Below are 27,343 nucleotides of genomic sequence, written 5' to 3'. Positions count from 1 at the left end.
GTGGCTGATTGGTGTATATATGTAAACAGTATGTAGATAAAAATTAAAACAACAAAGTAAATGATTCCAGATTTTTTGGGCATAATGGCTTTAAAGGAATATTCCGAGTTCAAAACAAGTTAAGTTCAATCGACAGCATTTGTGGCATAATATTGATTACCACAAAAATTAATTTTGACTTCTTTAAAAATCGAGGTTCCAGTGAGGCATTTACAATGGAGGTGAATGGGGCCAATTTTTGGAGGGTTTAAAGGCAGAAATGTGAAGCTTATAATTTTATAAAGCACTTACATTAATTCTTCTGTTAAAACTCATGTATTATTTGAGCTGTGAAGTTGTTTAAATCATAATTTTTACAATAATTTGAGTTTCAGGGTTTGTTACCATTACATCGTCATGGCAACAAAGTTGTAAAATTGGCTATAACTTTGCACAGAAAAGGTTAGTAAGTGATTTTATCATGCTAAAATCATGTTTACACACATATTGTTTACGTCTTGTGGCTATACTTTTGAAAAAGTGAGTATTTTACATATTGGCCCCCATTTTTGTGGTATTTAACGTTATGCCACAAATGCTGTCGATTGAGCTTAACTTGTATTGAACCCAGAATATTTCTTTAAGTAGCTTAACCTAATATCTTATATTTCATATTAGTGGTCAGGGAGTGAAAGTGAAATCTTACAATTAACAGTGTAATATAAAGCATACTTTATACTATATATATATATATATATATATATAAATGATAGTTTGAATGACAAAAGATCATGCCACAAGCTCAATTATTTCCCTGCAGTGGAGTCGACTTTCTTTTCCAAATGTTTCGGAATCAAATAATCAATTTTTTTTTTTAGAGTCGCCTCCCATCCCTAATCGGTGATTCTTAACTGGTCGGTCACAATCCAAAAATGGGTCATGGGCCTGTTCTAATAGAGTCACAGACATAAGTGAAAAAACAAATACATGCAAAAAAGTTAGGAAAGAATAAATAAATAGACTATCACCTTTTAAAAGGGAGGAGTCAACCCTTCCCTTTAGTTACAGCTGTGAAAGACTGAGTGTCCAATCAGATTCAGTGCTCCAAATTCACCTGTCACTTGTTAACTAATTTTGTTTCAGGCTTTTCACGATACATAATGTTCCAAAACTGTACAGTTGAAGCAATTTTGGTCTTGTGTTGGGTCACTTCTTGAGATTTTCATCCAGTGTAAAATCTAGGTCTGAAATCAAAACCACTTGAGCCAGAAAATCAGCATTACAAGACCTTATTTTGATACTCAAAGATGTTCCAGTTGATTTCAGTCACATATTGCATGACAGTTCTCTCAATAAAGTTGCATAACACACTCCAATGTGGGTTAAACTATATTACCATATTCACCACTAAACTACTACATGTTATTCAAAGTTAATCTTTCACATTTATGCAAAACTTTAACACATTCACTAGTTTACCTTTTACATACACACAAATACTCTCATGAGTTGAGAGTGAGATGATTTTAATGAGAAAGGTGAGAAAAGGATGACCACATTTTCAAATGCTATAACCATCCTTTTAAATGGCTTTATTGAATTCAGAAATATTACTTATTATGACTAAATTAGCCCGAATGCATTAGATTATTTAGATGAAAGTCAGATCACGTTCAAATATAGCTCCTTAACATAAAAACCACTTGTGTTAACTTTTTACAGCTACTGTATTTTTGAGGTTCATCAACAAATTTAACTTCACAAACTGGACAGACTGTGGCACTGTGGTTGCATTATATAGTCCAGAGATTTTTTTCAAACTTTATGACCATATCAGCACATGAATCTATGTCAAATCTAGTACTGTAGATGTGCTTAGATCAACTGAAAAGCAGAAATAAAACATCATGCATTGGTACGATTAGTCATATCTTCCTGTGTCTTTCATATGACCTTGCAGATACACTGTATGACCAATAGAACATAGACGCCCCTTTCTAAAAGAACATAAATGAACATGAAATCCTGATGTTATATTGATTGATATTTATTGGATTATGTTATAATAAAATTACAATATATATATATATATATATACACACACACACACATCATTATGCAGCATTGCCAGTAATCTTAATAAATCATACAGTATAAATAGTAATCAATAAATAATCTTCCATTTGAAACTAATCAGAAATTTCAAGTTAAATTTTTCTCATCAAAACACAAGCAGTTCACTAAGCTAACCACTCAGCCACTCATAAAACATTATAACATGCCATTTCAACCTTTGTTTGCTAGAAAAATGACTCGACTTTGATGCAAAAAATGTTTTGTATTAACGCAGCACACAGGCAGGGATGGATTAACCACAGGGCCAATTGGGCCATTGCCCAGGGGCCTCTAAACCCAAAGGGCCCCGAGCTCTAAATCAATTATTAATTTATTTTTAGATATCTATTATAAATCCACGTAAATGTCAGCCTTATGTGAAATACCATTTGTTCGGCCGAATGCGTGCTGGACGACAGCAGCGCGAGCACAGACACACGAGTGCGCGCTCAGGGATTACAGAGAAATGATTTACAAAACGCTTCCAGACACAAAGATAAGGTGCAGTTTACCCTGGCTGTGTACAAAGCTGATAATTTAAATTAATATAAGCGACAGAATTCGTGCAACAGTATGAAGGACTAATAACGCATGATTTTGGATCAGTTCATAAAGTACATATAATTGGCCGTGTAAGGCATTGCTCAAAACATTTCTTCCTTCAATTTGAAAAATCCAACCAAATCTCACAAGTGTCCTGTAGCGCATAAAGGTGAATGTAGTCACATGATACGTCATGGGGGGCCTCCATAGTGTACCGGCCCATAGGACTCTCAGTTCTTAATCCATACTTGCACACAGGCGCCACTGCTGTCCTATATCTGGTCTGTTTCAGAGACCGTTTGTAGGAAATGGTCCCAGTCTGGCGCTAATAATGGTAGTTCTGTCTGAAAATGATTCCAGAACCTGTCAGACAAAAACAAATGATATTGCACACAAACATCACAATAATTAATTTTGTTGTCTTGACAAAGCCAACATATCGTTATTCTACAAACTTTGTTTAGGGTTTTTACAAGGTCCCAAAACCAAGACCAAAATTTCGAACACTAAATCCTCTTAGAGCGTTCAAGGTACAGTGCATCCGGAAAGTATTCACAGCGCTTCACTTTTTCCACATTTTGTTACGTTACAGCCTTATTCCAAAATGGATTAAATTCATTATTTTCCTCAGAATTCTACAAACAGTACCCCATAATGACAACATGAAAGAAGTTTGTTTGAAATCTTTGCAAATTTATTAAAAAAAAAAAGAAAAAGAAAATAAATCATATGTACATAAGTATTCACAGCCTTTGCTCAATACTTTCTTGAAGCACCTTTGGCACCAATTACAGCCTCAAGTCTTTTTGAGTATGATGCTACAAGCTTGGCACACCTATTTGTGGGCAGTTTCTCCCATTCTTCTTTGCAGGACCTCTCAAGCTCCATCAGGTTGGATGGGGAGCATCGGTGCACAGCCATTTTCAGATCTCTCCAGAGATGTTCAATCGGGTTCAAGTCTGGGCTCTGGCTGGGCCACTCAAGGACATTCACAGAGTTGTCCCGTAGCCACTCCTTTGTTATCTTGGCTGTGTGCTTAGGGTTGTTGTCCTGTTGGAAGATGAACCTTTGCCCCAGTCTGAGGTCCAGAGCGCTCTGGAGCAGGTTTTCATCAAGGATGTCTCTGTACATTGCTGCATTCATCTTTCCCTCGATCCTGACTAGTCTCCCAGTTCCTGCCGCTGAAAAACATCCCCACAGCATGATGCTGCCACCACCATGCTTCACTGTAGGGATGGTATTGGCCAGGTGATGAGCGGTGCCTGGTTTCCTCCAGTCATGACGCTTGCCATTCAGGCCAAAGAGTTCAGTCTTTGTTTCTCATGGTCCGAGAGTCCTTCAGGTGCCTTTTGGCAAACTCCAGGCGGGCTGTCATGTGCCTTTTACTGAGGAGTGGCTTCCGTCTGGCCACTCTACCATACAGGCCTGATTGGTGGAGTGCTGCAGAGATGGTTGTTCTTCTGGAAGGTTCTCCTCTCTCCACAGAGAAATGCTGGAGCTCTGTCAGAGTGACCATTCTTGGTCACCTCCCTGACTAAGACCCTTCTCCCCCGATCGCTCAGTTTGGCCGGGTGGCCAGCTCTAGGAAAAGTCCTGGTGGTTCCAAACTTCTTCCATTTACGGATGATGGAGGCCACTGTGCTCATTGGGACCTTCAATGCTGCAGAAATTTTTCTGTACCCTTCCCCAGATCTGTGCCTCGACACAATCCTGTATCGGAGGTCTACAGACAATTCCTTGGACTTCATGGCTTGGTTTGTGCTCTGACATGCACTGTTAACTGTGTGACCTTATATAGACAGGTGTGTGCCTTTCCAAATCATGTCCAATCAACTGAATTTACCACAGGTGGTCTCCAATCAAGTTGTAGAAACATCTCAAGGATGATCAGTGGAAACAGGATGCACCTGAGCTCAATTTTGAGTGTCATGGCAAAGGCTGTGAATACTTATGTACATGTGATTTGTTCTGTTTTTTGTTCACGTTATCATTATGGGGTATTGTTTGTAGAATTTTGAGGAAAATAATGAATTTAATCCATTTTGGAATAAGGCTGTAACGTAACAAAATGTGGAAAAAGTGAAGCGCTGTGAATACTTTCCGGATGCACTGTACATCCATCAAACTTGGCACAGATGTTGAGACTGTTCTGGAATAGTGTGCTATGTATTTTCGAACAGATCAGGCTTACGATTTTCGCACAGTGTACTATCAAAAATGTGTTTGTTTTTTTGACAATGTGGAAATGTGGAATCTTACATTAACGGAATGTTCAAACAGGGCAACGGGATGCACATTAATAGACCTTTTTCACACTCCGTGTTTTGGAACGTGGAAGTAAAAGTTTGCAGGGTAAACTCCAATAGCAGTGAATGGGAGACCACAGCAAATATTATTTTCACTTACCCATTTGCTCCAAGACCAAAAGAAAAAATCCACTATTACATTTGTATGACTTTCCAGAAGAGGAATAAAATAGAGAGCAGTGGTTTAAGCAAGTCAGATGGGAGAACATGACAAATTTACTGTCACTCTCTCTGCAGCTGTCAAAGAAACCCCCTCACAGCTGTAGTAATTTGTTTTTTTAAAACTAATTCCAGGGTGATATAACAATAAGCATAATGTTATAAATTTACACTCAATATTTAAAACATGTATAATATTAAAAATCTGCAAGATTTACACTGATAAATATGGCAGAAACGCATCATCACAGTCTGTGAAAAAGGTCTATTCAAACTCCTACTGTAAAAAATTAAAATGTAAACAAACCCACAAAAGGCCTTAAACAAAGTCTTTCTAACAAGTAACTGTTGGCCATATTTGGAATGCTCCAGTCATGCCAGTGCAGCTCCTATCTACTTGAATGGAGAAAGACCAAAATCTCAAAAACGGTTGGTCAAGATTACGATCAAAGAACATATTTCAAATCAGCAATAAAATCTGACAATACTGGAATCATAAATTGTGCTTCTTTACCTCATATTACGTTAAAAAACGAAATTTTCACGGCTTGTATAGCTAATGCGCATGCGTGATCTAGAGTTGATTGACAGGTGATGTCTGTATCTAAAAGATGATTGGTTCTTTTAACTGTAAGGCGGGACTTCCTTTCTACATCCGTTGACCATTGGGTGCTCAGAGCTCCTTGGTTGAGCGTTCCAATTTCTCCCATTTATTTTAATAGAAGTGGCCCGTCTCTGCTAAATAATATCTGACTTTAATTTGCTTTAAATTGCTCTCTCTCTCTCTCTCTCTCTCTCTCTCTCTCTCTATATATATATATATTTATTTATCTATCTATCTATCTGATGGTTTATCTGACTACCTATGTGACAGTCTGACTATGTACCTACAGTTGAAGTCAGAAGTTTACATGCACCTTTGCCAAATACATTCAAACTTAGTTTTTCACAATTCCTGACATTTAATCATATAAATCATTCCCTGTGTTAGGTCAGTTAGGATCACTACTTTATTTTAAGAATGTAAACTTCTGACCCAGTGGGTCAGAAGTTTACATACACTTTGTTAGTATTTGGTAGCATTGCCTTTAAATTGTTTAACTTGGGTCAAAGTTTTGGGTATCCTTCCACAAGCTTCTCACAATAAGTTGCTGGAATTTTGTCCCATTCCTCCAGACAGAACTGGTGTAACTGTGTCAGGTTTGTAGGTCTCGTTGCTCGCACACGCTTTTTCAATTCTGACCACAAATGTTCTATCGGATTGAAGTCAGGGCTTTGTGATGGCCACTCCAGTACCTTGACTTTGTTGTCCTTAAGCCATTTTGCCGCAAATTTGGAGGTATGCTTGGGGTCATTGTCCATTTGGAAGACCCATTTGCGACAGAGCTTTAACTTCATGGCTGATGTCTTGAGATGTTGCTTCAATATATCCACATAATTTTCCTTCCTCATGATGCCATCTGTTTTGTGAGGTGCACCAGTCCCTCCTGCAGCAAAGCACCCCCACAACATGATGCTGCCACCCCCGTACTTCACGGTTGGGATGGTGTTCTTCGGCTTGCAAGCCTCACCCTTTTTCCTCCAAACATAACAATGGTCATTATGGCCAAAGAGTAAAATTTTGGTTTCATCAGACCAGAGGACATTTCTCCAAAAAGTAAGATCTTTGTCCCCATGTGCACTTACAAACTGTAGTCTGGCTTTTTTTATGGTGGTTTTGGAGCAGTGGCTACTTCCTTGCTGAAGAGCCTTTCAGGTTATGTCGATATAGGACTCGTTTTACTGTGGATATAGATACATGTCTACCTGTTTCCTCCAGCATCTTCACAAGGTCCTTTGCTGTTGTTCTGGGATTGATTTGCACTTTTCGTTCCAAACTATGTTCATCTCTAGGAGACAGAATGCGTCTCCTTCCTGAGCGGTATGATGACTGCGTGGTCCCATGGTGTTTATACTTGAGTACTATTGTTTGTACAGATGAATGTGGTACCTTCAGGTGTTTGGAAATCGCTCCTAAGTATGAATCAGACTTGTGGAGGTCGACAATTATTTTTCTGAGGTCTTGGCTGATTTCTTTTGATTTTCCCATGATGTTAAGCAAAGAGGCACTGAGTTTGAAGTTAGACCTTAAAATACATCCACAGGTACACCTCCAATTCAGTACACCTCATTTCAGAAGCTAATTGTCTAAAGACTTGACATCATTTTCTGGAATTTTCCAAGCTGCTTAAAGGCACAGTTAACTTAGTGTATGTAAACTTCTGACCCACTGGAATTGTGATATAGTCAATTAAAAGTGAAACAATCTGTCTGTAAACAATTGTTGGAAAAATTACTCATGTCATGCACAAAGTAGATGTCCTAAACAGTTTGCCAAAACTATAGTTTGCCAATATGAAATCTGTGGAGTGGTTAAAAAAATGAGTTTTAATGACTTCAACCTAAGTGTATGTAAACTTCTGACTTCAACTGTCTCTAGTTGACTGGCTGTTTGTCTTACTGTAATGTCCCTCAAACTTTGAAACTAGTTGAAACTTTCAGACAAGGCTTTGTCAAGTCAATATCAAAGTTTGTCTTGACAAACTTAACTTATCTAGTTATAGTTATTAACACCTAAATACATAGAGGGGCTTGAATAAAACACAATTTTGAAAATTACAACTGTCTAGACATTTCTATAGATATACAAAACTGTTAAAAAAATTCAGAACACTAAGACATTTTTGTTTTTGAAAGAAATGGGTGTATTAAATTGAACAAAAATACTCCAGTCTACTATAATTATACTGTCACATAATCTTCAAGAAATTGTTCTGTGCTAATTTAGTACTTAAGAGTCTTTTCTTATTATTGAAACAGTTGAAAATGTTTGTGCTATTTAATGACATTTGAACATATACAGCAATACAGTGTTTTTCCAGGTTGCTTAACGCTTGCAAGTCAAATTTTGGTTTTAATAGTTGCTGAAAAGAAACACATTTCTCCTGAAATTCATCAGTCTATTATTCTTTGAGAGATGAAGGCTATTAATGCGCTACAGAAAGAGGAAATCAAACTGGGTTTAAACAGGATAGAGAAGGAAATGGATGGCCAAAATGCACAACCACAAGAGGACAAGTATGTCAAAGTCTCAAGATTAATAACAGACTATTCACAGTCCTAAACTAGCAGCTTGAATGAACATTACATGCCTACACGTGCATTGCTGCAAGTAGAGGATTCTTGGATGAACAGAAAGTTTGGAGAATACAGCATTTATTTAAATAAAGCCATTTGTAACATTATAAACATTGGTATTTGTAATTCTTGATCAACTGAATGCATCCTTGGTGAACAGAAGCATCAATTTCTTTCAAAAACAAAAAAATGTCTTAGTGATCTAAAACGTTTGCATGTTAGTGTACTTTTCCAAAAAGTAATGTGGCATTACTATGATGGTTGCATACATGTGTGAGTATCTTACTTGTGGTGGTAAACATCAGGATCTCGACTCATTCTGTTATTGAAGCCGATGTACAGATCGTCCCATAATCGCCCATTCAGAACAACGTGTCTCATCACCCCCACTCTGTTTTTAATCTAACACACACACACACACACACTTTATTTATTAGTGGAGTTTTATTGGTGTATCACTATTTTCTATCTCTATTACTATTTCTCATTGTTATGGTTAGTGATTTGAACGAACCCCTAAACTATTCTAGTTATTCATTTTCATTAAGATTCAGAGCAGTTTCAGTCTATTCGTCTCACTAACCTCCTCATATGAGTGATCTCTCTCTGGTCTTTTATCTGGAAATGAAAGATCCATGAAGTCCACAAGGTAATCGTAACCACCATCCAATGGATTGAAATCATCATCGGTCTCAATAACCTGGTGGGAAAACATTTGTCAGTATGTTAACAAGTATGTTTGGGTTTGTTTGCGTTAACAACAGCTGTATCTTTCAGATCCACCACCAGTTTGGGAATGAAAACATTATTTACCCGAATGACTAGATTGTAGCCTTTAAATCCCGCCCAGTTATAATAATACTGGATCCAGCTTTTGTATTTAAAGATATCAGCTGAAATGGTAGCATTCAGCTCATCCAAATACAAGTCAAAGTCCCAACTGTCCTTATAGATCTTTGAACCATTTGGCGTTTCAGTGATGGCATTCCTACGATTGTGGTATTCAAACCAGAAAAGAAAATAATTTTAACAAAATACCAGATGGAAATAATAGCAGAAAGTAACAAGAATTGATGGACATTATTGCAAGCTACAAATGCTACACACTAATGCTGTCTTCAAGTCCTCTGTTTACATTCACGTAAAAAAATGGGTGATTTTAGGTAATTGTATTTATTTTTTAAATCTTTTACACCTGCCGACAAAGTCAAGACTCGCTTTTATGCAAAGTGATCAGCAGACAATTTACATTAGGTGCTTTATCTGTGTAATTTATCAATTTAAGTCAACTTAAAAGCAGCATTAAGCTATCATGCTACATGCTAATAAATGCATGCTACATAAACGTGCACATGCTACATACCAATGTTTACATGCTCTACTTAAATTAGTGCATTCTTGCTACATGCTAATAAATGCATGCTACATAAACATGCTAACATGCTACATACTAATTCTCACATGCTCTACATAGGCCTATACTACTGCATTTGCGCAACATAAATGTGCACATGCTACATACCAATGTTTACATGCTCTACTTAAATTAGTGCATTCTTGCTACATGCTAATAAATGCATGCTACATAAACATGCTAACATGCTACATACTAATTCTCACATGCTCTACATAGGCCTATACTACTGCATTTGCGCAACATAAATGTGCACATGCTACATACCAATATTTACATGCTCTACTTAAATTAGCGCATTCTTGCTACATGCTAATGCTAATTCAAAGCTCTCAGAACGGACCTGTTGGATTTGTCAGCCAGAGCGAGGGCCAAATCCAGCACAGAACCAGGTAAAGGAGTCCAGGTTAAGGTATTTGGGCATCTCTTCCTTATGGATTCGTTCAGGTCTACTGGATTGTTCTTGATGTTTGTCTCCTTTATGTACCTGTTAGTCACGTTCAAATGTTCCTGTTACATCATCATCGATTTTTTTAACATGGATGAATGTTTACTGTATGTCATAATGGATAAAAATCACTTTACCTTTATTAAATAATGTGATATGGCATGCATGAGCTAAACATTATGATGAATTTCTCATGGCAAAGAGTTTAAATAGACCTGTCTGAAGGGTGAGCTTCAGTGAAGTAACCAGCGAATGGACAGTAGATCTTGGGCTGTAGGGATTTCACCAGCTGTGTCTTATAGTTTAACAGTTTCTTCCTTTCGTTCTTAATGAAATCACTCTTCCAGCTTTCTGTCAAAGAAACAAAAATGTATTTTGTACGATGATACAAACCGAAAGTACTACATTATCATAACTTAAAGTCATTTTAAACTCATAAATTGACTTAATAAACTACAGCATCGTCCAAATGTCCACAATATTTTCTAATTTAATTCAAAATGATTCTAAATTATCACGCGACTCTCTTTGATACTCGATTCTGATTGGTCAATCATGCCATTCAGCGGTCTGATATTTCTGAATGATGACCGCACATTTGGGGATAAAGTGATATTTCACCGGTCATCTAGGTATTGCGAGTCTCGAATTCTCATATCACTCTCCTATCTCTACATGTAAGATAATTAAATAACGAATCAATATTTCATGTCCATTTATTTATTTATTTGGCAAGTCGTCAGGTACTAAACATGATAATGAGCAGACAAATGGTCATTTTTGCCAAATAAACACCTTACAGAACTCAAAACTGGAGGTAGAATTCAGCGGTTTCTGGAGACTCCGCAGTCTCTTTCTTCTCACATAATAACTTAATTTCAACTCATATCATTATTTCATGTCCATTTATTTATTTATTTGGTAGGTAGCTTTGTAGTAAGTGGGATAATCTACAGTCAGCGGGTCATTATCGTAAAATAAACCCCTAAAAAGAGTTCACATGGTCAATGTCACAAATTTGCTCATTTGATTAGTGACCTAGAAATAGTGCAGAATCTTAAGTATATCTTCATGTCACCTCATAACCTTTCTTTGTTTTAACATTTTCAAAATCCTAAAATGTAGCTTATTTCCAGGTTTAAATAAAAACAAAAATCCCAGATTTTCAGTGTGTAACTCACCTGTGTATTTGCCGCCATGAAATGTCATTGGAAATCCAGATGCACCACCGGCGAAGTCACTCATCATTAAGTCGACACCGTGTGGCAGACGTCCGTTGTTTGGTCTGGTGCAGTCGACTGTATTCAGTATCATGTGACCTTGGAAGAGGGTTCAGTGTATGTGATTTAGCACATGATTAATTTTATTTTTTTCTTTTAATTTTGCACCAGGTTTGATGTCAATGACCAATTATTATTAAATCACATGTGTATCATAATCAAACACAATGCTCAAGTTTAGATTTGTGAGCTAAAACTATCGTATGGCTTCAGAAGACTTGGAATATAGAGCACAAATCGTATTACCTAATTTTATATGTCTGTTATGGTGCTTTTTCTCCTTTATGAAGCTTTATGTTGAACATTTGTATGTCATTGTATGGAAAAGAGTGGTGTAAACATTCTTCAGAATTTCGTGTTTCAGAAGAAAGCAGTAAGATATACGGGTTTGGAATGATATTCATTTTTGGGTGAACTATTAAAGTTATAGACACAAATAGACCGTATACAGTGTTGAAATGCACTTTTACACTTTGCAAACAAACAATATCTTTGCTGTCGCTGCCAGATCTGATCATGAACTTTGATTCAGTATTGTTAATAGGAATGACAAAACTATAATAGAGATCTGAAATGTGACTTGACAAGCTGTGAAAGGGTTGATTTACATGTAATCTGTACTGTCACAGTATACAGATTAAGTTGCAACATGCTACCAAACCTCTTTCTATTAACAGTGATCAAGATCAGCTGCACATGATATTAATTGATTAATTGCACATGGCTTCCTTGATTCTTTAATCTTTTCATTTTTATAATATAATGGCATATAAACTATGAGCCTGTCATTAAACGGATGTTTGAACTGTCTGTAGATGATTAAATTAAGATTGAATTCAGTCAGATTGAAGTATGAGTTTCTCAGACAAAACATGGTCAAATAACACTTAGATTTAAAAGAGACGAGTAAGACGATGACAAAATGAAATACCTTTATATTCCACGATTAAGCAGGTATCCATCTCAGGATGAACTCCATCCATAAGAATCATAAATCGCAGGTTTTCATCGACCTTGAATAATTCAAAAAAACACTCACAATATCATGACAAATACAGCACGTGAGAATTATTCAAGAGACTTTAGGAGATTTACTTACATTCTGCCATACACCAAACGGCACGACGTTGATGTTTGTTAAATTCACGCCACTTTTCCCCAGATACCTGCCAGAAAAGTGGAACACAATTTGTTTTTCCACTCGTGCCCACGTGGCAACATACTCAGGATCTGTTAATTCCTCTAGAGGTTTGTCTTACCAGAACACCGGCCGTGAGGTGTCTCCAACATAAATGGGAATATCTGGCCGCTTTTCGGCAAGAAGTTTCAATGTGGGGTAGCTGAAAAAAGAGAGATGTTATGTTCAATTTTAAATATAGTTTATGTGCCAAACGAGAGACTGCAGATATATAACAGCATCTTCTTAACACTGCAAAGGAGGCACAGAAGCTGCATCTGAAGGGGAGACTGGGGCTAGTTGTCACAAGGGCGTTATCTCAGTAACTATAAAGTTTAGTCAAAAGTGCAATTACACAAATACTTTTTTGCATGCTAGTTTCAAACACAAAGGTCAAAACTCTAATAAGTTAAAATGTTTTTGGGAATTCTATCTTCTAAAATAAAATTAATATTTTCATGTTTTTGCTATAAAAATAAAACCACACTGGCATACATTAAGGCAAGTGTCAACAATATAATATTTTTTTGTGTTTGTTTTTGTGATTATAAAAAACAAACAATGTCACATTTTCTTTGGGAAAAGATATAATTTTATAGAGTTTATTAATTACAGTATATATAATACAATATAAATATATTGTAATATTTTGAAATGTGATGCTTCATAATTGTTTCACCAGTTAAATATTGCTGAAAAGCCTATAATATGCTTTAAAATAATATATATTATTATATAAATATTATGTATTACACTACAGGACCAAAAGTGTGTGAACAACCAAACACCACACCTATATGTGCTTTTCAAACATTTACATTCAAAACCATACAGGCATTAATAGGAAGTCTGCCTCCTTTTGAATTTATAGCAGCTGCAGGGACTTACTTCCATTTAGAGACACAAGAGCAGCAGTGTACGTCAGGTTAAGCACTTTTTCTTTCTTCATCCCACAGCTGCTTAATGACCTTCAGATGTGAGCTTTTGAAGTTTGAGTTCAGCAAGTCATTTCTTTATGGACCTCGCTTTGTTTACCGGTGCATTGTCATGCCAGAACAGTAAAGGGTCATGTTCCACTAAAAATGTTTGTTTAAGGATATTGCATGGCTCAATGTTATCTTTGATATTATACACCTGTTGCTAAAATAGCCAGTCATGTGAATTACAATTATGTCCATATATTTTGTTTTGCTATATAATAACAAATATATAATATTTGTAGTAATAGGAAGGTTCCCATTGTGACAACTCACCCTGCCACTGGGGTTAACGTTTTATTTTATTCCCAGTGACAATGTTTAATAGCTTAAAGCAGTCAAGACTTTAACCCTTTCAGACCCCAATTATGTTCCAGGGACACGAAATATATGACCTTGCTTTATTCTAAATACAGACATGAATGATAATCAATCAAAAAATTAAATTGGGAATTAATTGTAAATAAATAAATAAATAACATTAAAAAAAAATTACGCAAGTAATCATGCCCCTTGAGAGAATAATAATAAAAGTATGTATTTCTGGTGTCAGAAGAGGGCAGTCATTTGCTTCACTTATCACATTTTTTTAATTATACATGTTATATTTATAATTATTTTAATTATTATGTGTTAGTTACATTGAATTATCTTTATTTGGAGGCCTATCTCAGCAAATATCTATATGCTATAAATTGTGATTAATTTGATTAATTAATCAGCATATCATGTAAATAATTCTATTAAAAATTTTAAATGAAAGACTGCCCTAGTTGGGAATATTTTAATAGTTATTTCGGGTGTCCATTCCAATGGTAATTATTATTATTATTATTATTATTATTCCTTTTTTTTTTTTTTTGGCACACCTATTGTCACATGCAACCATGCATTATTTCAAAATAAGATTTTTTGTTCAAAAATTAGCAATGTGTGACATGACAGAATGCTTTCGCTAAGCAGCATCTAATCTAATATTTCTTTGAAAATTGTGTGGCACCAAAGGACAAAAAGCTTTAAAAAAAAAATCAAGCCATCCTGAGAAATCATCACTGTAGTAACACTACTTTTTCCTAATTCACCACCAGGGTTGCTATGACCAAAACAATCTGCTCAAACTTACAATGGGCCGTGTAATTGCTGCTTGCATCAGTATTTTAGATTTTTAAGTGGCATTACAGTTCAAGAATTTGGAGGTAACTTAATTTGGCAGTGTAAAAATACTCAACGGTCTGTAATGTATGTATTATATAATGAGGAAACAACAGCGTGCAGTACAGAGGAGAATGTTAGTGTGACAAAAGCGTGCTGGTGAATGAGAAACAAACCTGAGATGATCCGAGTGCATGTGGCTGATGTAAATCAGATCAGCCTGACAGAGTCTCTCCATCGCATCAGTCGGAGGCTCGTGTAAAAGCCACCATCCTCTGGCAAACGCCGGACCCGTCAGCCATGGGTCAAACATCATCCGCTTATTCCCGGCTTTAAGCTCCATGCATGCGTGCGTAATGTACGTCAACTGAAACACGCAGCAAAAGATTATTTAAAATAATGTAATTTATTTACCCACCTATTTCAGTAATGATTGCGAAAAGAAAAAAAAAAGGAGATGTGACAAATATATTACACGGGTGTGTATTTGTGTGCGAGAAACGGCAGATAAAGTCATATATTTGCACCATTCTTGGTGTCTTGTCTCCTTTTGTTTTCCACATATGGGTTTGAAACAATATGACTGAGAATTTTCCTTTTTAGGTAAACTATTGCTTTAAGCAAAATTATCCATTTGTTCTCCATTTAATCTTACTGCTGGCAAGGAGAAATAACGGAGATATTAACATGTCTCATTTGTGATTTTTCTTTTCAATGGCTTCAGTGGGAAATGTTTACAGTGTTAATGAATAACAATGTTTTAGGTGCTTCAGCATTCCATTTGGTGGTATGTTGAGTTTACAGAGCAATTATTGATTGTGCTTGTCATTATATATTACCGTGAACTCGCTGACTTGTAGCTTTTGTTGTTCTCTGGGTTCCAAAGTCCAAGGATCTGGAGGATTCAGCTCCACCAGCTGTAAACCACCATCTGTATCTGATAACACCTCTGCACACACAAACACAATAAATTAAAATGTATGTACTAAATTCTGATCACACATACTGTATATACAAATAATATCCATATGTGGTTGGGTGGGGGGAAACCGGAAATAAAGTATGAATCTTTTTTTTCTCCACTTTTCCTCCCCAATTTGGAATGCCCAATTTCCAATGCTCTCTCAGTCCGGGTGGCGGAGGACGAATCTCAGTTGCCTCCGCGTCTGAGACCATCAACCTGCGCATCTTATCACGTGGCTTGTTGAGCGCGTTACCGCGGAGACATAGCGCATGTGGAGGCTCCGTGGCATCCACGCACAACTCACCACATGCCCCACCTAGAGCGAGAACCACATTATTGGGACCACGAGGAGGTTACCACATGTGACTCTACCCTCCCTAGCAACCGGGCCAATTTGGTTGCTTAGGAAACTTGGCTGGAGTCTATTAATCTTGTATTATAAATTCTAAAATTCAATAATAATAATAAAATGTTATTATTATTATAATTATTATTTGTTTGCAAATTACAACAATATTTAAGTTGACTGGGTTCCAAAAAATAAATGTAAATGAAAAGTGGACTGATATCTTACCACTAAAGAATTCTTTTAAGTCCAAATACAAGCTGAATAAATTGTGCAATGAAAACTGACTTCTTTTCTACTGATGACCTTCACTGGAATTACTGTTGATTTTGTTTCTACATTAGGCTATCAAGTAGACTAGTTAACAATAAAGTTTTTCTTAATAGGCTAAATATATTGCAATTATATGTAGTTAAAGGTATTGGCCGTTTTGGAGATTTCAGGTATCGGAATCGGCTCAAAAGAGAAAAAGTGTGCATTCCTGCATCCCTACTTTACAATAGGTGGCTCTAATCGACAAGCAGTTTTATGCGCTGGTACAGTAGGAGGCGCAAAGCACCTTTCAGGTGGTCTGCCTTTTGCCTATCACGGGTGAGAAAAGAACTAGGCTACTTAACAATTTTGCAAAACAACCAAGACAAGCAAATGAGTTCTCTAGCAAGCAGAGAGAGAAAACCAAATGGATTCCTCTATAAGCTGCAGCAGCGATGACAAGTTTGTTGTTGATACTGTAAGGCTGGCACAAGGATGTCGCCATTTCCGGTAAAAGTCAAAGAGCTCTGCGAGAATCAATGTCATAGAACTCTCTCACAAAAGCTGAAATCTTCACCTGAATATCACCACATGTGATAAATTGCAAATCACCTTGCTGCCCCCCCTTCTCTCTCCCCCTTCTCCCCTTCAACAGCTCAGGACCAATACAAAGACACAAGATTTATGTGTAATAATATAACAAATACCATGAAAAGAAAGAATGCAACTGTATGTGTTTGATATCTTTTAAGAGGTCTCTGTGTGGCTGGTATAATGATCTCTTTCCCATGTTGGTAAAACTAATGGTGACAAAGTTATAAGGTCTTTATAAGGCCAAATACTGCATAATTCTGGAGGTCTGTCCCCCTCCTTGACCTACAATTTAAATGATCTCCTGTATGTTAACAAGCTTAAACCCCAGGAAGTCAAGAACCCATTCACCCCCAAATTCTCATTGTTCAAAGGATTATACCATTTGGTACACAATGTTTATTCTGTCTGGGTATTTAAGGAAAGTTGGCAGGAAGCTCGGGGATTCTGTAAATAGATCTCCCATGCCTTGCCGTTGCATGTAGCTTTCCAAGTGTCGGGTATGTCTCTAGATTCTTATCTTATTTTTGTAATGCTTGTTTATTCTGATCATGTGAAATTGGCTTTGATTTGAATTTCTGCAACAATGTTTTATATCCTACCTGACAAATAAATTGTTATTATTTGATTTATTCTAAATTCATCCGAAATCATTTATATCATTACTGGAGCTTTAATATAGGAGGAATCCATTTAAAGACTCTCAGTTTGAATTTCATTAGAAACCACTCAGGACAACCAGGTAGGACAACCTGCTGACTAAGAACAGAACTGGCTATCCATTTTTGGGAGGTTTACGTAATTTAATAACAGCCGGCGTAAGACTCCAAAGATCGAAAGGACAATGAATAGAAAAGGATTTAGAGTAATCAATAACCTAAAAATTTTAAATTAAAAGAATGATCAGAAGTTAATTAGAGCTGTAATGTAAATTAGAGGTCAACTTAAAATTGGAGTCAGATTAATATAAAATTGGAGTCAGATAAAATGAATAACGGAATCAATTTGTAAAGTGTAAATGAACAATAATTGCTTTACTTCAGTGCTCAGAAAAGACAGAACAATGCAGAGACCTTCAAGGGGCCGTTCTATTGGAATCTGACATCGGAACAAATAGTTTGGTTTTTACCCCCGATTTACAAAGATGTTAGTATTCATACTTTGATTCAAAGCCATATTTACAGGGTGCACTGCAGTTCACAGCAATAACAGCCTATAACAGTAAATATTTGGTGAAGAAAAACACTTTAAGATCCATTGCTTATGTTGTTAATTAAAAAAGTGATACAAAGGGGAAGATGCTGATATATATATATATATATATATATATATATATATATATATATATATATATATATATATATATATATATTACATTTGAGATATAAGAGATCTTGTGTAAAATTAAATGCAAAGGCAAAATATGCAGCAATATGGAATACATTATGAAGAAAGTTCATGTAAGATCAGAACGTTTTTTTATAAGGGGATTCAAGGCAGAGATGTAGTAATTTAATTTACATGAGAAATATGAGGAAAAACTGTTGCAGTTTTTAAGGAATTTGATGCAAATAAAATGCACGTCCTCACTGCTGGTTCAGGATTAGTAAATGCTGTAGTTACAGGTCTTTACCCTTGACAATAGAAACCCCTGTTTTCGTTTTCAGATGGTTTTATATAATGATCCTACCAAGTTCATCCTGCATGAAACTGTCAGGAGGGTTCACGTACTCCATTGTGGCCACGTTAAGTTTCCAGTAGTGTTTGGTACAGCGCACTGTTCTGTTACAAAAACACAAATATGATACAAGTGTACACATACTGCATGATCTGAAATACAGTAAATGTAGTACATTTCTGTAATAAGGCTGTCGGCTGAATAAAAATAATAATGAGTAATAAAAATAAGGGTAACAATTTACAATAAGGTTCTATTTGTTAACATTAGTAAATGCATTAGCTATAATGAGCTAACAATGAACACAATCATTTTATGTTAATGTTAATTTATAAGATACAATTGCGTATTGTAATTTCAGTTCATAATGCATTAACTAATGTTAACATACGCAAATTTTAATTTTAAATATACAGTATATTAGTATATGTTGAAATGAACATTAACCAAGATTAATAATTGCTGAAAAATTACTGTTCATTGTTTTTTCATGTTAACTAATGTAGTTAATGTTAACGAAAGCAACCTTACTGTAAAATGTTACCATAATAATAGAAGTAAAATGAAGTCAAATATGCAATTCAGTGTACTTAACATTGTACATTGTATCATACATACATTGCACAGTAATTTAATTGTCCATTAATGCTGTATATATTTCAAAATAATTGTATTCTGGTTCCAGGTTTTATTGCATTTAACACTTTGTATATTTCTCAATATATATTTCGGAATACGTATTCTTCATTATAAATAAAAACATTCTGTAGCCTAAATTCTATTTCTATAACTTTTTCTTGTTGCACTATTTGCTCTATTATTATTATAAAAAGCTTATTGAACATTAATATTTATCTTTATGTATTTGTCAAGCACTTTTATCCAAAGCACAAGTTATACATTTTATCAGTAAATGTTCCCTGGAAATTATACGTTTTGTCTTTCTCTTAAAAATGCAAAGAACATGCACTTCCAGAAAAATATTCATATGAGCTCAAATTCACTGACCTGCCATTAATATCCTCAATGTCTTTAATGAAGAGTCCACCCTGGTGCTTGCACTGGTTCCTGCACGCACGGAGTTTGTCTTTTTCTTTGTAAATGATGTAACATTTCCCATCCTCTGGGTTTTTCTGAAAATTTATTCCATCTTTCAGCGCCCGGACTGATTCGGCATCCAGTCGCAAGACCGTCTGTGCAACTTGAGATGGCATGTTGATCTGGCAGCCTTAGATCTAGAGAATGGACACATATAAAGTTCTGTCCTTTTGTAACAGTTTCAATAGTTTCAGTATTATTGGCTTGACAAAGCCAACATATTGATATTTAAGCTTCTTTTCAATACTGAGTTAAAAATATGATAAAGTAATATTTTGAATGGAAAACCATATACAGAACATTTGCAAAAGTTAATAACAAATAAGTATTTTTTTATTGAATTTTATTTATACATGCATATAAAGAGAGTGGAACATTACCTTGTCATGCACTGTTAAATTCAAGTATAAAGTTAAGGAAATGAGAAGAGGGTGATGTGAGATCTCAGAGCTCACAGTGTGCGTTTGCAGTTAAAGTAACGTTTTGGGTGGAGCAAATGTATTTGTAATGTGCTGTTGAGGTCTTTTTTCATCAGTGCAGGAAAACAAATCAGATGAGTCAGAAAAATGTCATGAGATTCATCATTCATTTCGGTCATTAGAATGAATGGATTCAGCGTCTTCTATTAAAGACTGTTGGCACATTTCATTTTGGAAAACAAGTTTTAAGAATGCTTTAAGCAAAGCAAAAAGTCCAGTTTCCTTTCATTTCTCAGTAGATGAAAATAGTAGTAAAGGGAACGCCTACCCAAAAATGAGTTTCTTTTTCCTGTGGAACTCAAAAGGAGGAATTTATCAGTATTTAACATGTCCAAGCTGCTCTTTTACACAGAATGAAATTGGATAGGAGCATTCTGTAAAAGTCAACATTTGTGGCATAATGTTGATTTCCACAAAGAATAATTTTGACTTGTTCCTCGTCAATAAAAACCAAACAAGAAGATGCAAAAGTCACGGGTTATGGAAGTGAATGAGGTCAGTCCATAAACTTCCTAACCTTATCTGTGTAAAGTTATATAGAATATTACATCTCTGTTGCCATGACAAGGCATTGCATAATGCCAGTAAAACTTGTAAGTGATTTCAACACATGAAATCATGTAGAACAGCAATATTATCACAGTAAAATCATGTTAACACATTATGTTCACACCTTGTGGCTAAACCTTTGTAACAGTGTGTATTGTAACATTTGCAGATTGGCCTCATTTACTTTTATAAGTGCCTTACTGTAATTGCAATTGTTGCTTTTGTTAATAAATGAGGGACGAGTCAAAACCAATTTTTTGGTAATCAACATTATGCAACAAATGCTGTCGATTGAGCTTAACTTGTATTGAACAAGGAACATTCTTTTAAATTGTTTCTGTTGTATTGCACAGATGAAAGATTGTCCTACGGGTTTGGAACAACATGATGGTGAGAAAATGAATTAGCATTTTTAGGTGAATCTTCATGTCAGATATATCATGGTATTAGCAAGGTACAAACCATGTTACTTTGAAAGATGCAAGTTGAAGTATTTCTAAATGATCTGCATTATCTCTTTTGGGTAAAGCTGACATGTTTCAGTTCCTCATACACAGTTTGTCTGTTTTAGAAGCTGTGATGTGGCAGTGGCGTTAGAGTATGAAAATTGCTATTGAGACCAGTCTATTTGCCTGTTGTCACCTATTTACAGCCGTACTTTCAATTACCAGACAACAACAGTTTCTTTATTTTGTATCCATTTACTGTAGTTATTACTCTGAAGCCACTTCATGATAGTGCATTAAAAAGTGGTCAGTGAATAACTTTAAAATCTTAAAACAAATATCCATTGAATGAACTGTATTTGTTGCAGTTTTATTCAACAGTAATATATTTTGCCTTTCTGTTCGATAAGAGTTTGTGGGCGTGTCATTTCTTATCTCACAGCAACAGGAAGAAAAGTTGCAGACAGAATGACTGCGGTTAATATAACAACAGCTATATGTATTACTCAAGTTATTTTGCATGAATGCATTGCACATTGGACACATACTTAAAAGTGAACAAATGTTGTTGCATTATATAACAAAATATCATGCTGTCACTAATTTCAAAGAAAGGTAGCACACAAGCACACTTTGCAAGCAAAGCATTTCACCAAATTAAGATTTGTTAGGTTTCAGATGATTAAGTAATCCATCAAAATGCAGAAATTTTGTTAGTTAGTGTTAACCCAAAAGTTAGTGGAACATGTTTGTAGTAAATATGTTGAAATAAAATTGTGGTTACACTCAGGGATGGCCCTAGCATTTTGGGGGGATTATGCAGATTTTCAAAATGGGGCCCCCTATCTACAAGTACACCTATCCAAACACACCCAACATCAATAACTAAGCAAGTTTAAAACTATGCAAATAAACAAGTCTATTTAGTCAAAAGCATAACGTTTAAAAATACAAAACTGTCAACTGTAGTTTATCAGCACAGGTATATGTACAGGTAAGTATAACTACTATAAACACACACACACACACACACACACACACATCACATGCACAAATTAATAAGTGTCTTTAATTAAAGTCTGTGCAAATGAATAAGAAATAATTAAATTACCAAATTAAGGTATGGTACAGTAGGTGACATTTACACTTATTGTAAATAGTGGCATTACACTGCTGTGCAGGAACTTCACTTGACTTCATTATAAAATAGTAATAATATGTGAAGATGTCTGCAATCTTTCAACTGGTATTTTAAATGCATGATGATGATTCTTTGAAGAAAGAAACGTTCTTGCGAATGTGGGATAAAACACATGTTAATTAATGGCAGTTGTTATTATATGAATAGTATTGTTTTATTTTTATTTTTTTTAATTTATTTTTTTTAACGTTATCTCAGTGTGTGCTAAGTGCAGCAGTGATAATACACTCGATCACCAATGTGACAGTTTCAGTGTTCTTTCAAGACTAGAGATTCCTGGCAAGAGTTTTGTTACAGGGCTGACTGACAAATAAACAGATAATAACTTATCTCACTGGTCAGAAGTCTATGTTTGCTGACGGACATTTGCACAGAAGGGATGGGCAATGCCACTTATTGTCTTTTCGATCTGATACCGTCAGTGTGAATACGATACCTCTACAAATGGACCATTTTTTTTTTTTTTTTTGCCATTTCTGAGGATAAAATGGGTAATTCTAAAACAAATATTTTATATCAAACAGCCACATTCTACAGAAGCAATCTTATTTTTTCAAAGCAATTATTCAAACAGTGTTGGATCTTAAAAATGTTAAAGCTGAGATTTTTTTAAATTCTTCAGTATTGGAAGCATTTGGAAAATGTGCTTTCGTGCAACGTTTGATAACGTAGATTACATTTCTCATAAGAAGTTGGGTAAGTTACTCAAACAAAGCACTTCACAACAAATTATTACTTATCTAAAATTGCAATATTTAAAAAAGTAAGTACTTTAAAGGGAGACCAGAGCAGATCGGGTGGACAGCCGAGAGACCAGGGAGACCAGAGCTGATCAGGCAGACGGCCAGGAGACCAAGGAGGCCAGAGCAGATCAGGTGGACGGTCAGGAGACCCAGAAGACCAAAGCAGATCAGGCAGATGGCCAGGAGACCAAGGAGACCAGAGCAGATCAGGCGGACGGCCAGGAGACTCAGAAGACCAGAGCAGATCAGGTGGACGGCCAGGAGACCAAGGAGACCAGAGTATATCAGGTGGACGGCCAGGAGACCCAGAAGACCAGAGCAGATCAGGCGGATGGCCAAGAGACTCAGAAGACCAGAGCAGATCAGGTGGACGGCCAGAAGACCCAGGAGACCAGAGTATATCAGGCGGATGGCCAGGAGACCCAGAAGACCAAAGCAGATCAGGCGGACGGCCAGGAGACTCAGAAGACCAGAGCAGATCAGGTGGACAGCCAGAAGACCCAGAAGACCAGAGTATATCAGGCGGACAACCAGGAGACCACCTCAGGGTAGGGACTGGATCAGGACTTGGGAATGACCTCTGTGGTCGTGGGCATGGACTGAGACTCGGGAACTACCTCTATTGTTGTGGGCATAGACAGAGACTCGGGTATGACCTCTCTGGTCGTGGGCATGGACTGAGACTCGGGAATGACCTCTGTGGTCGTGGGCGTAGACAAAAACTCAGGTACGACCTCTGTGGTTGTGGGCATAGGCAGAGACTCGGGTACGACCTCTGTGGTCGTGAACATGGACAGAGACTCGGAGACGACCTCTGTGGTTGTGAAAATGGGCTGAGACTTGGAAACGACCTCCGTGGTCGTGTACATGGGCAGAGACTCGGAGACGACCTCTGTGGTTGTGAACATGGGCTGAGACTTGGAAACGGAAGCCTTTCTCCTTCTCCTCCTGCAGTAGGCTGAAGTTGGCAATGCAGGCTCTGGAACAGAAGAAGCTGGCAACGCAGGCTCTGGGACAGATGAGGCGGCAACGCTGGCTCTGGGATAGACGAGATTGACAGTGCTGGCTCTGGGATGGACGAAGCTTCCAGCTCGTTGGCCATGGCAGGCATGGCCGTCGGCTCGTTGGCAGGCAAGGGCACTGACATTTTGTGGGGAAGAGTCTTTGTGGCCCATGAGGAGGAAGTTTTGAGTTTTGAGTCTGTTATCCTATTGAAGGGCTGTGCTTAGTGTCTAAAAAACACATCTGATTGGTGTCTTGTGGAAATTACTCCAACCTAATTATACAGGGCTTTGACTACTCATCGACATAACCCACGACTAGTCAATTTTGAAATTTTGCCGTTTTACACATCCCTAGCCGTTGTGTTGTTGAAATGTAATTAATATATTCATTATATATCCTAGTAACTCATGATGCACTTTTGTGTGTGACAATAGTTTATTAAAACCACAAAGGTGAAACATGAATTAGAATTGTTGTGCCAGATAATGGCCCAACAGTACCCTCCTAAAATGTAAAATTGCCCATGAAAAACAACTCCAGGAGTCAAATATTGCCCCTTAAATAGAAATGCTTTCTGAGTGCATCTGTTCCTATGCTCACAATAGCTTGCCTACACCTGCATCAGCAGTTCATGTAACACAGTTCAGCCATTGTGGCATTTCGTATAGGGACCCCTAGTGTCACTACATCAACACAACATCGAGTGAGTGACAGAAGGGGAACATCTTGGTTCACTGCTGTAATGGCCGGGACCTTGTCTCGGCTCCTCAGTGCAAAAACCTGAATGAATCTGCATTCCAGCCTCCCTTTTATACCCGTATGTCGGGGGGAGTGGCATGCAAATTCTACTCGCCAATTCTCATTGGCCTTTTCTCAAAGATCTGAAGGTGTCTGGGGCTCTCAAGATCGACCCCTAGAGTCACTACATCGACACAACGTCTCGTTCCCTCCATCAGGGAACGACGGTTACGACAGTAACCGAGACGTTTTCTATAATCACTGTAGCGGCGTTTGCGTTGAGGTTTGTGCGCAACACCACGACGGGTTGTTTAACGCGTAACATTGCTCTTTTAAAATGGCATTTATTTTCAAAAGTATGTGTTGTTTGTACGATTTATTTATTTATTAAGTATTTGAAAAAAATCTTGTGTGTATGCAATTCAGGACATATCGATGAACGCGAAAACTTGGTCTGCATTGATCAACTGTGTAAGTTTACATAAAGATAATTTTCTTATATTTATATATTTGTTATTAGAAGTGTGTAGATGTTATGTGACAATTTTATTTTAATTTTAGTGTCTGGTCCGTTAATTAATAATAATAGACATATACGGATCAGAGCGGCACTCTCAACAGAGGTGTTCTGCAAGGTAGGCATACATTATTTGCTGTCGCTCTCCCGAGCACACAATGTAAAAATATAGCTAAAACAAAATATGATGATGTGCAACAAAACGTACTTTCATAGTCACTATACAGAAGATAAACAAATGGGTTAAGTAACACAAAGTTTAACATTAGCTTAACAAACAGGGTTATGTTACTAAAATACAATAATGCCTTTCGTTTAATTTTACTTTTGTCTTTAACACAAAACTGTCTTACATTTTTACATTTATCAAAGATAAGAGAGTATCGTTCTACAATGATAAGGAAGTGCTGCAAACGAATTCACATATTCACATAGCGTTACAGTATTTTAGCAAACAGGTTTGTGTTACTTCAACAACGATTTTATATCATTCTAGTTGTATCTTTAAGTTTGTTCATTTTTTACTTTTAACAAAGAGGAGAAAATGTGTTTCCAAAACAAAAAAGGTGAACATGGTGCAACAAACTCAGTTACTTTAAAGATAACGAACAAATGGTTTAACAAAAATAAAGTCGAACATAACGTTATGTAATCAAACCCCTATTACTATAACACAGTAATGCATTTCATATAATTGCAGATGTAGCTTTAACACAAATAGTCTTACATTTTTATTTTAACAAAAGAGAAGAAAATGTGATTTTTAAACAATAGGTATTAGATTGTGAAGCACATCTCTAACGTTGTCACTTAAAAGACGATGAACAAAAGGTAAAAAAAAGTTTAGCAATCCAGTGTTTTACCAAACTGGTTTGTGTTACTGCAACACAATATTCAATTTTATATATTTCTAGCTGTATCTTTAATACAAAAGTTTTTTTACTTTTAACAGTGAGATAAAATGTGTTTCTAAAAGACAACTGTTATGCAGCAAAACTCACATCTGCTTTAAACATGAACAGTTCAACAAAAATAAAGTTTTGTGTTTCGTTATGTCATTTAAAAACAATAAAACATCTTGTTTAATTTTAGATGTAGCTTTAACACAAATTGTCTTGCATTTTTACTTTTAACAGAGGAGAAAATTTTATTTTTGAAACAAAATGCATTACGTTGTCAAGCACATTACTAACCTAGACACTTTAAAGATAATAAACAAAAAGCTTTAACATTAAATGTGTTTAACTTTTTTATTTCAACAAACACTATTTTAAATAAAATATCATGCTTTCAATTTAAAATGTATCTTTAGCACAAAGAATCGTACATTTTTCTGATCAAAGTCCTTTCACAAGAGCTTCCAAGCCATAATGATTTCTTACGGGCACTCAAGAGGCCTGGGGTGGGAGGGGTTTCAGGTTAGGCACATACCCCCTGTTCACACCTTCATCAGACCAGACGGGGTCTTGTGTGATCCTGTTCAGGAAAACAAGATAGTGCGATGAGTTTCCTGGCCTTTTACGATTTCTTTTCACTGTAAAAACATTGTGACAACCAAACATGTGAAAAAAAAAGAGAAAAGTGTTTAGAAGAGTTTTTAATGTCTTTTCCCCCTCTTTTTTTCTTCAAAGCAAAATGTTATTAAACTGTTTTAAAACATTGTTCAATGGTTTTCTGTTTCTGTTAACATGTATTTTATTACTCATCATGGCTCTGTATTTGATACATGCATGTCTTCAATAAGCTGCTGTGTTAAATTGACATCAGCAAGAGAAGTACAATAACAGATTTGCAGCATCTTTAACAAACAGACTAAAATAGGTCTCTAAAGTAGAAAGTCTTTTCAGATTTGGTTTGTAAAAACTGAGAGTTGAATAATCACATATCTCCAAAGAAATCTTTATTTGAAGTGACCACTGCGTCTAGAGGAGCCCAACTGTATGCAGAATAAAATCTCTGAAGTCTGTGATGGTTCATATGGTGTTACAATTAAACTTATTAAGCTAACA

General features: G+C 36.2%; 1 protein-coding gene across 3 annotated transcripts; it reads right to left on the bottom strand.

The window, feature by feature from the left end:
* Positions 1 to 2,051: 2,051 nt before the first annotated feature.
* LOC127436525 (cytidine monophosphate-N-acetylneuraminic acid hydroxylase) lies at positions 2,052 to 20,196 on the bottom strand. Of its 3 annotated transcripts, XM_051690786.1 has the most exons (15): positions 20,037 to 20,196; positions 19,567 to 19,793; positions 18,571 to 18,662; positions 15,567 to 15,676; positions 14,904 to 15,094; positions 12,681 to 12,761; positions 12,521 to 12,587; positions 12,353 to 12,434; positions 11,323 to 11,460; positions 10,357 to 10,492; positions 10,037 to 10,180; positions 9,093 to 9,267; positions 8,863 to 8,979; positions 8,566 to 8,681; positions 2,052 to 3,000 (listed from the first exon to the last, which is right to left on the bottom strand). In XM_051690786.1, the coding sequence occupies exons 2-15, from the start codon at positions 19,770 to 19,772 to the stop codon at positions 2,910 to 2,912; spliced, it is 1,746 nt and encodes a 581-aa protein (XP_051546746.1). In that variant the 5' UTR covers positions 19,773 to 19,793; positions 20,037 to 20,196; the 3' UTR covers positions 2,052 to 2,909. The 3 variants fall into 3 exon arrangements, with proteins under 3 accessions (XP_051546746.1, XP_051546747.1, XP_051546748.1); XM_051690787.1 differs by lacking the exon at positions 20,037 to 20,196 and having other exon boundaries at positions 18,571 to 18,657; positions 19,567 to 19,710; XM_051690788.1 differs by lacking the exons at positions 18,571 to 18,662; positions 20,037 to 20,196 and having other exon boundaries at positions 19,567 to 19,704.
* Between the last annotated feature and the right edge of the window lie 7,147 nt (positions 20,197 to 27,343).

Source organism: Myxocyprinus asiaticus, chromosome 47 (assembly GCF_019703515.2).
Source record: "Myxocyprinus asiaticus isolate MX2 ecotype Aquarium Trade chromosome 47, UBuf_Myxa_2, whole genome shotgun sequence".
Lineage (NCBI taxonomy): Eukaryota > Metazoa > Chordata > Actinopteri > Cypriniformes > Catostomidae > Myxocyprinus > Myxocyprinus asiaticus.
This window is presented reverse-complemented; position numbering and strand designations above follow the sequence as displayed.

What these genes read in the sequence shown, in the direction of transcription:
- LOC127436525 (XM_051690786.1), bottom strand. Translation starts at nt 19,772, where the DNA reads ATGCCATCTCAAGTTGCACAGACGGTCTTGCGACTGGATGCCGAATCA. An exon ending in ACCTCACGGCCGGTGTTCTG is followed by an intron (nt 12,588 to 12,680) that starts GTAAGACAAACC and finishes CTTTTCTGGCAG; the next exon opens with GTATCTGGGGAAAAGTGGCG. An exon ending in TCATGGCGGCAAATACACAG is followed by an intron (nt 10,493 to 11,322) that starts GTGAGTTACACA and finishes TTTCTTTGACAG; the next exon opens with AAAGCTGGAAGAGTGATTTC.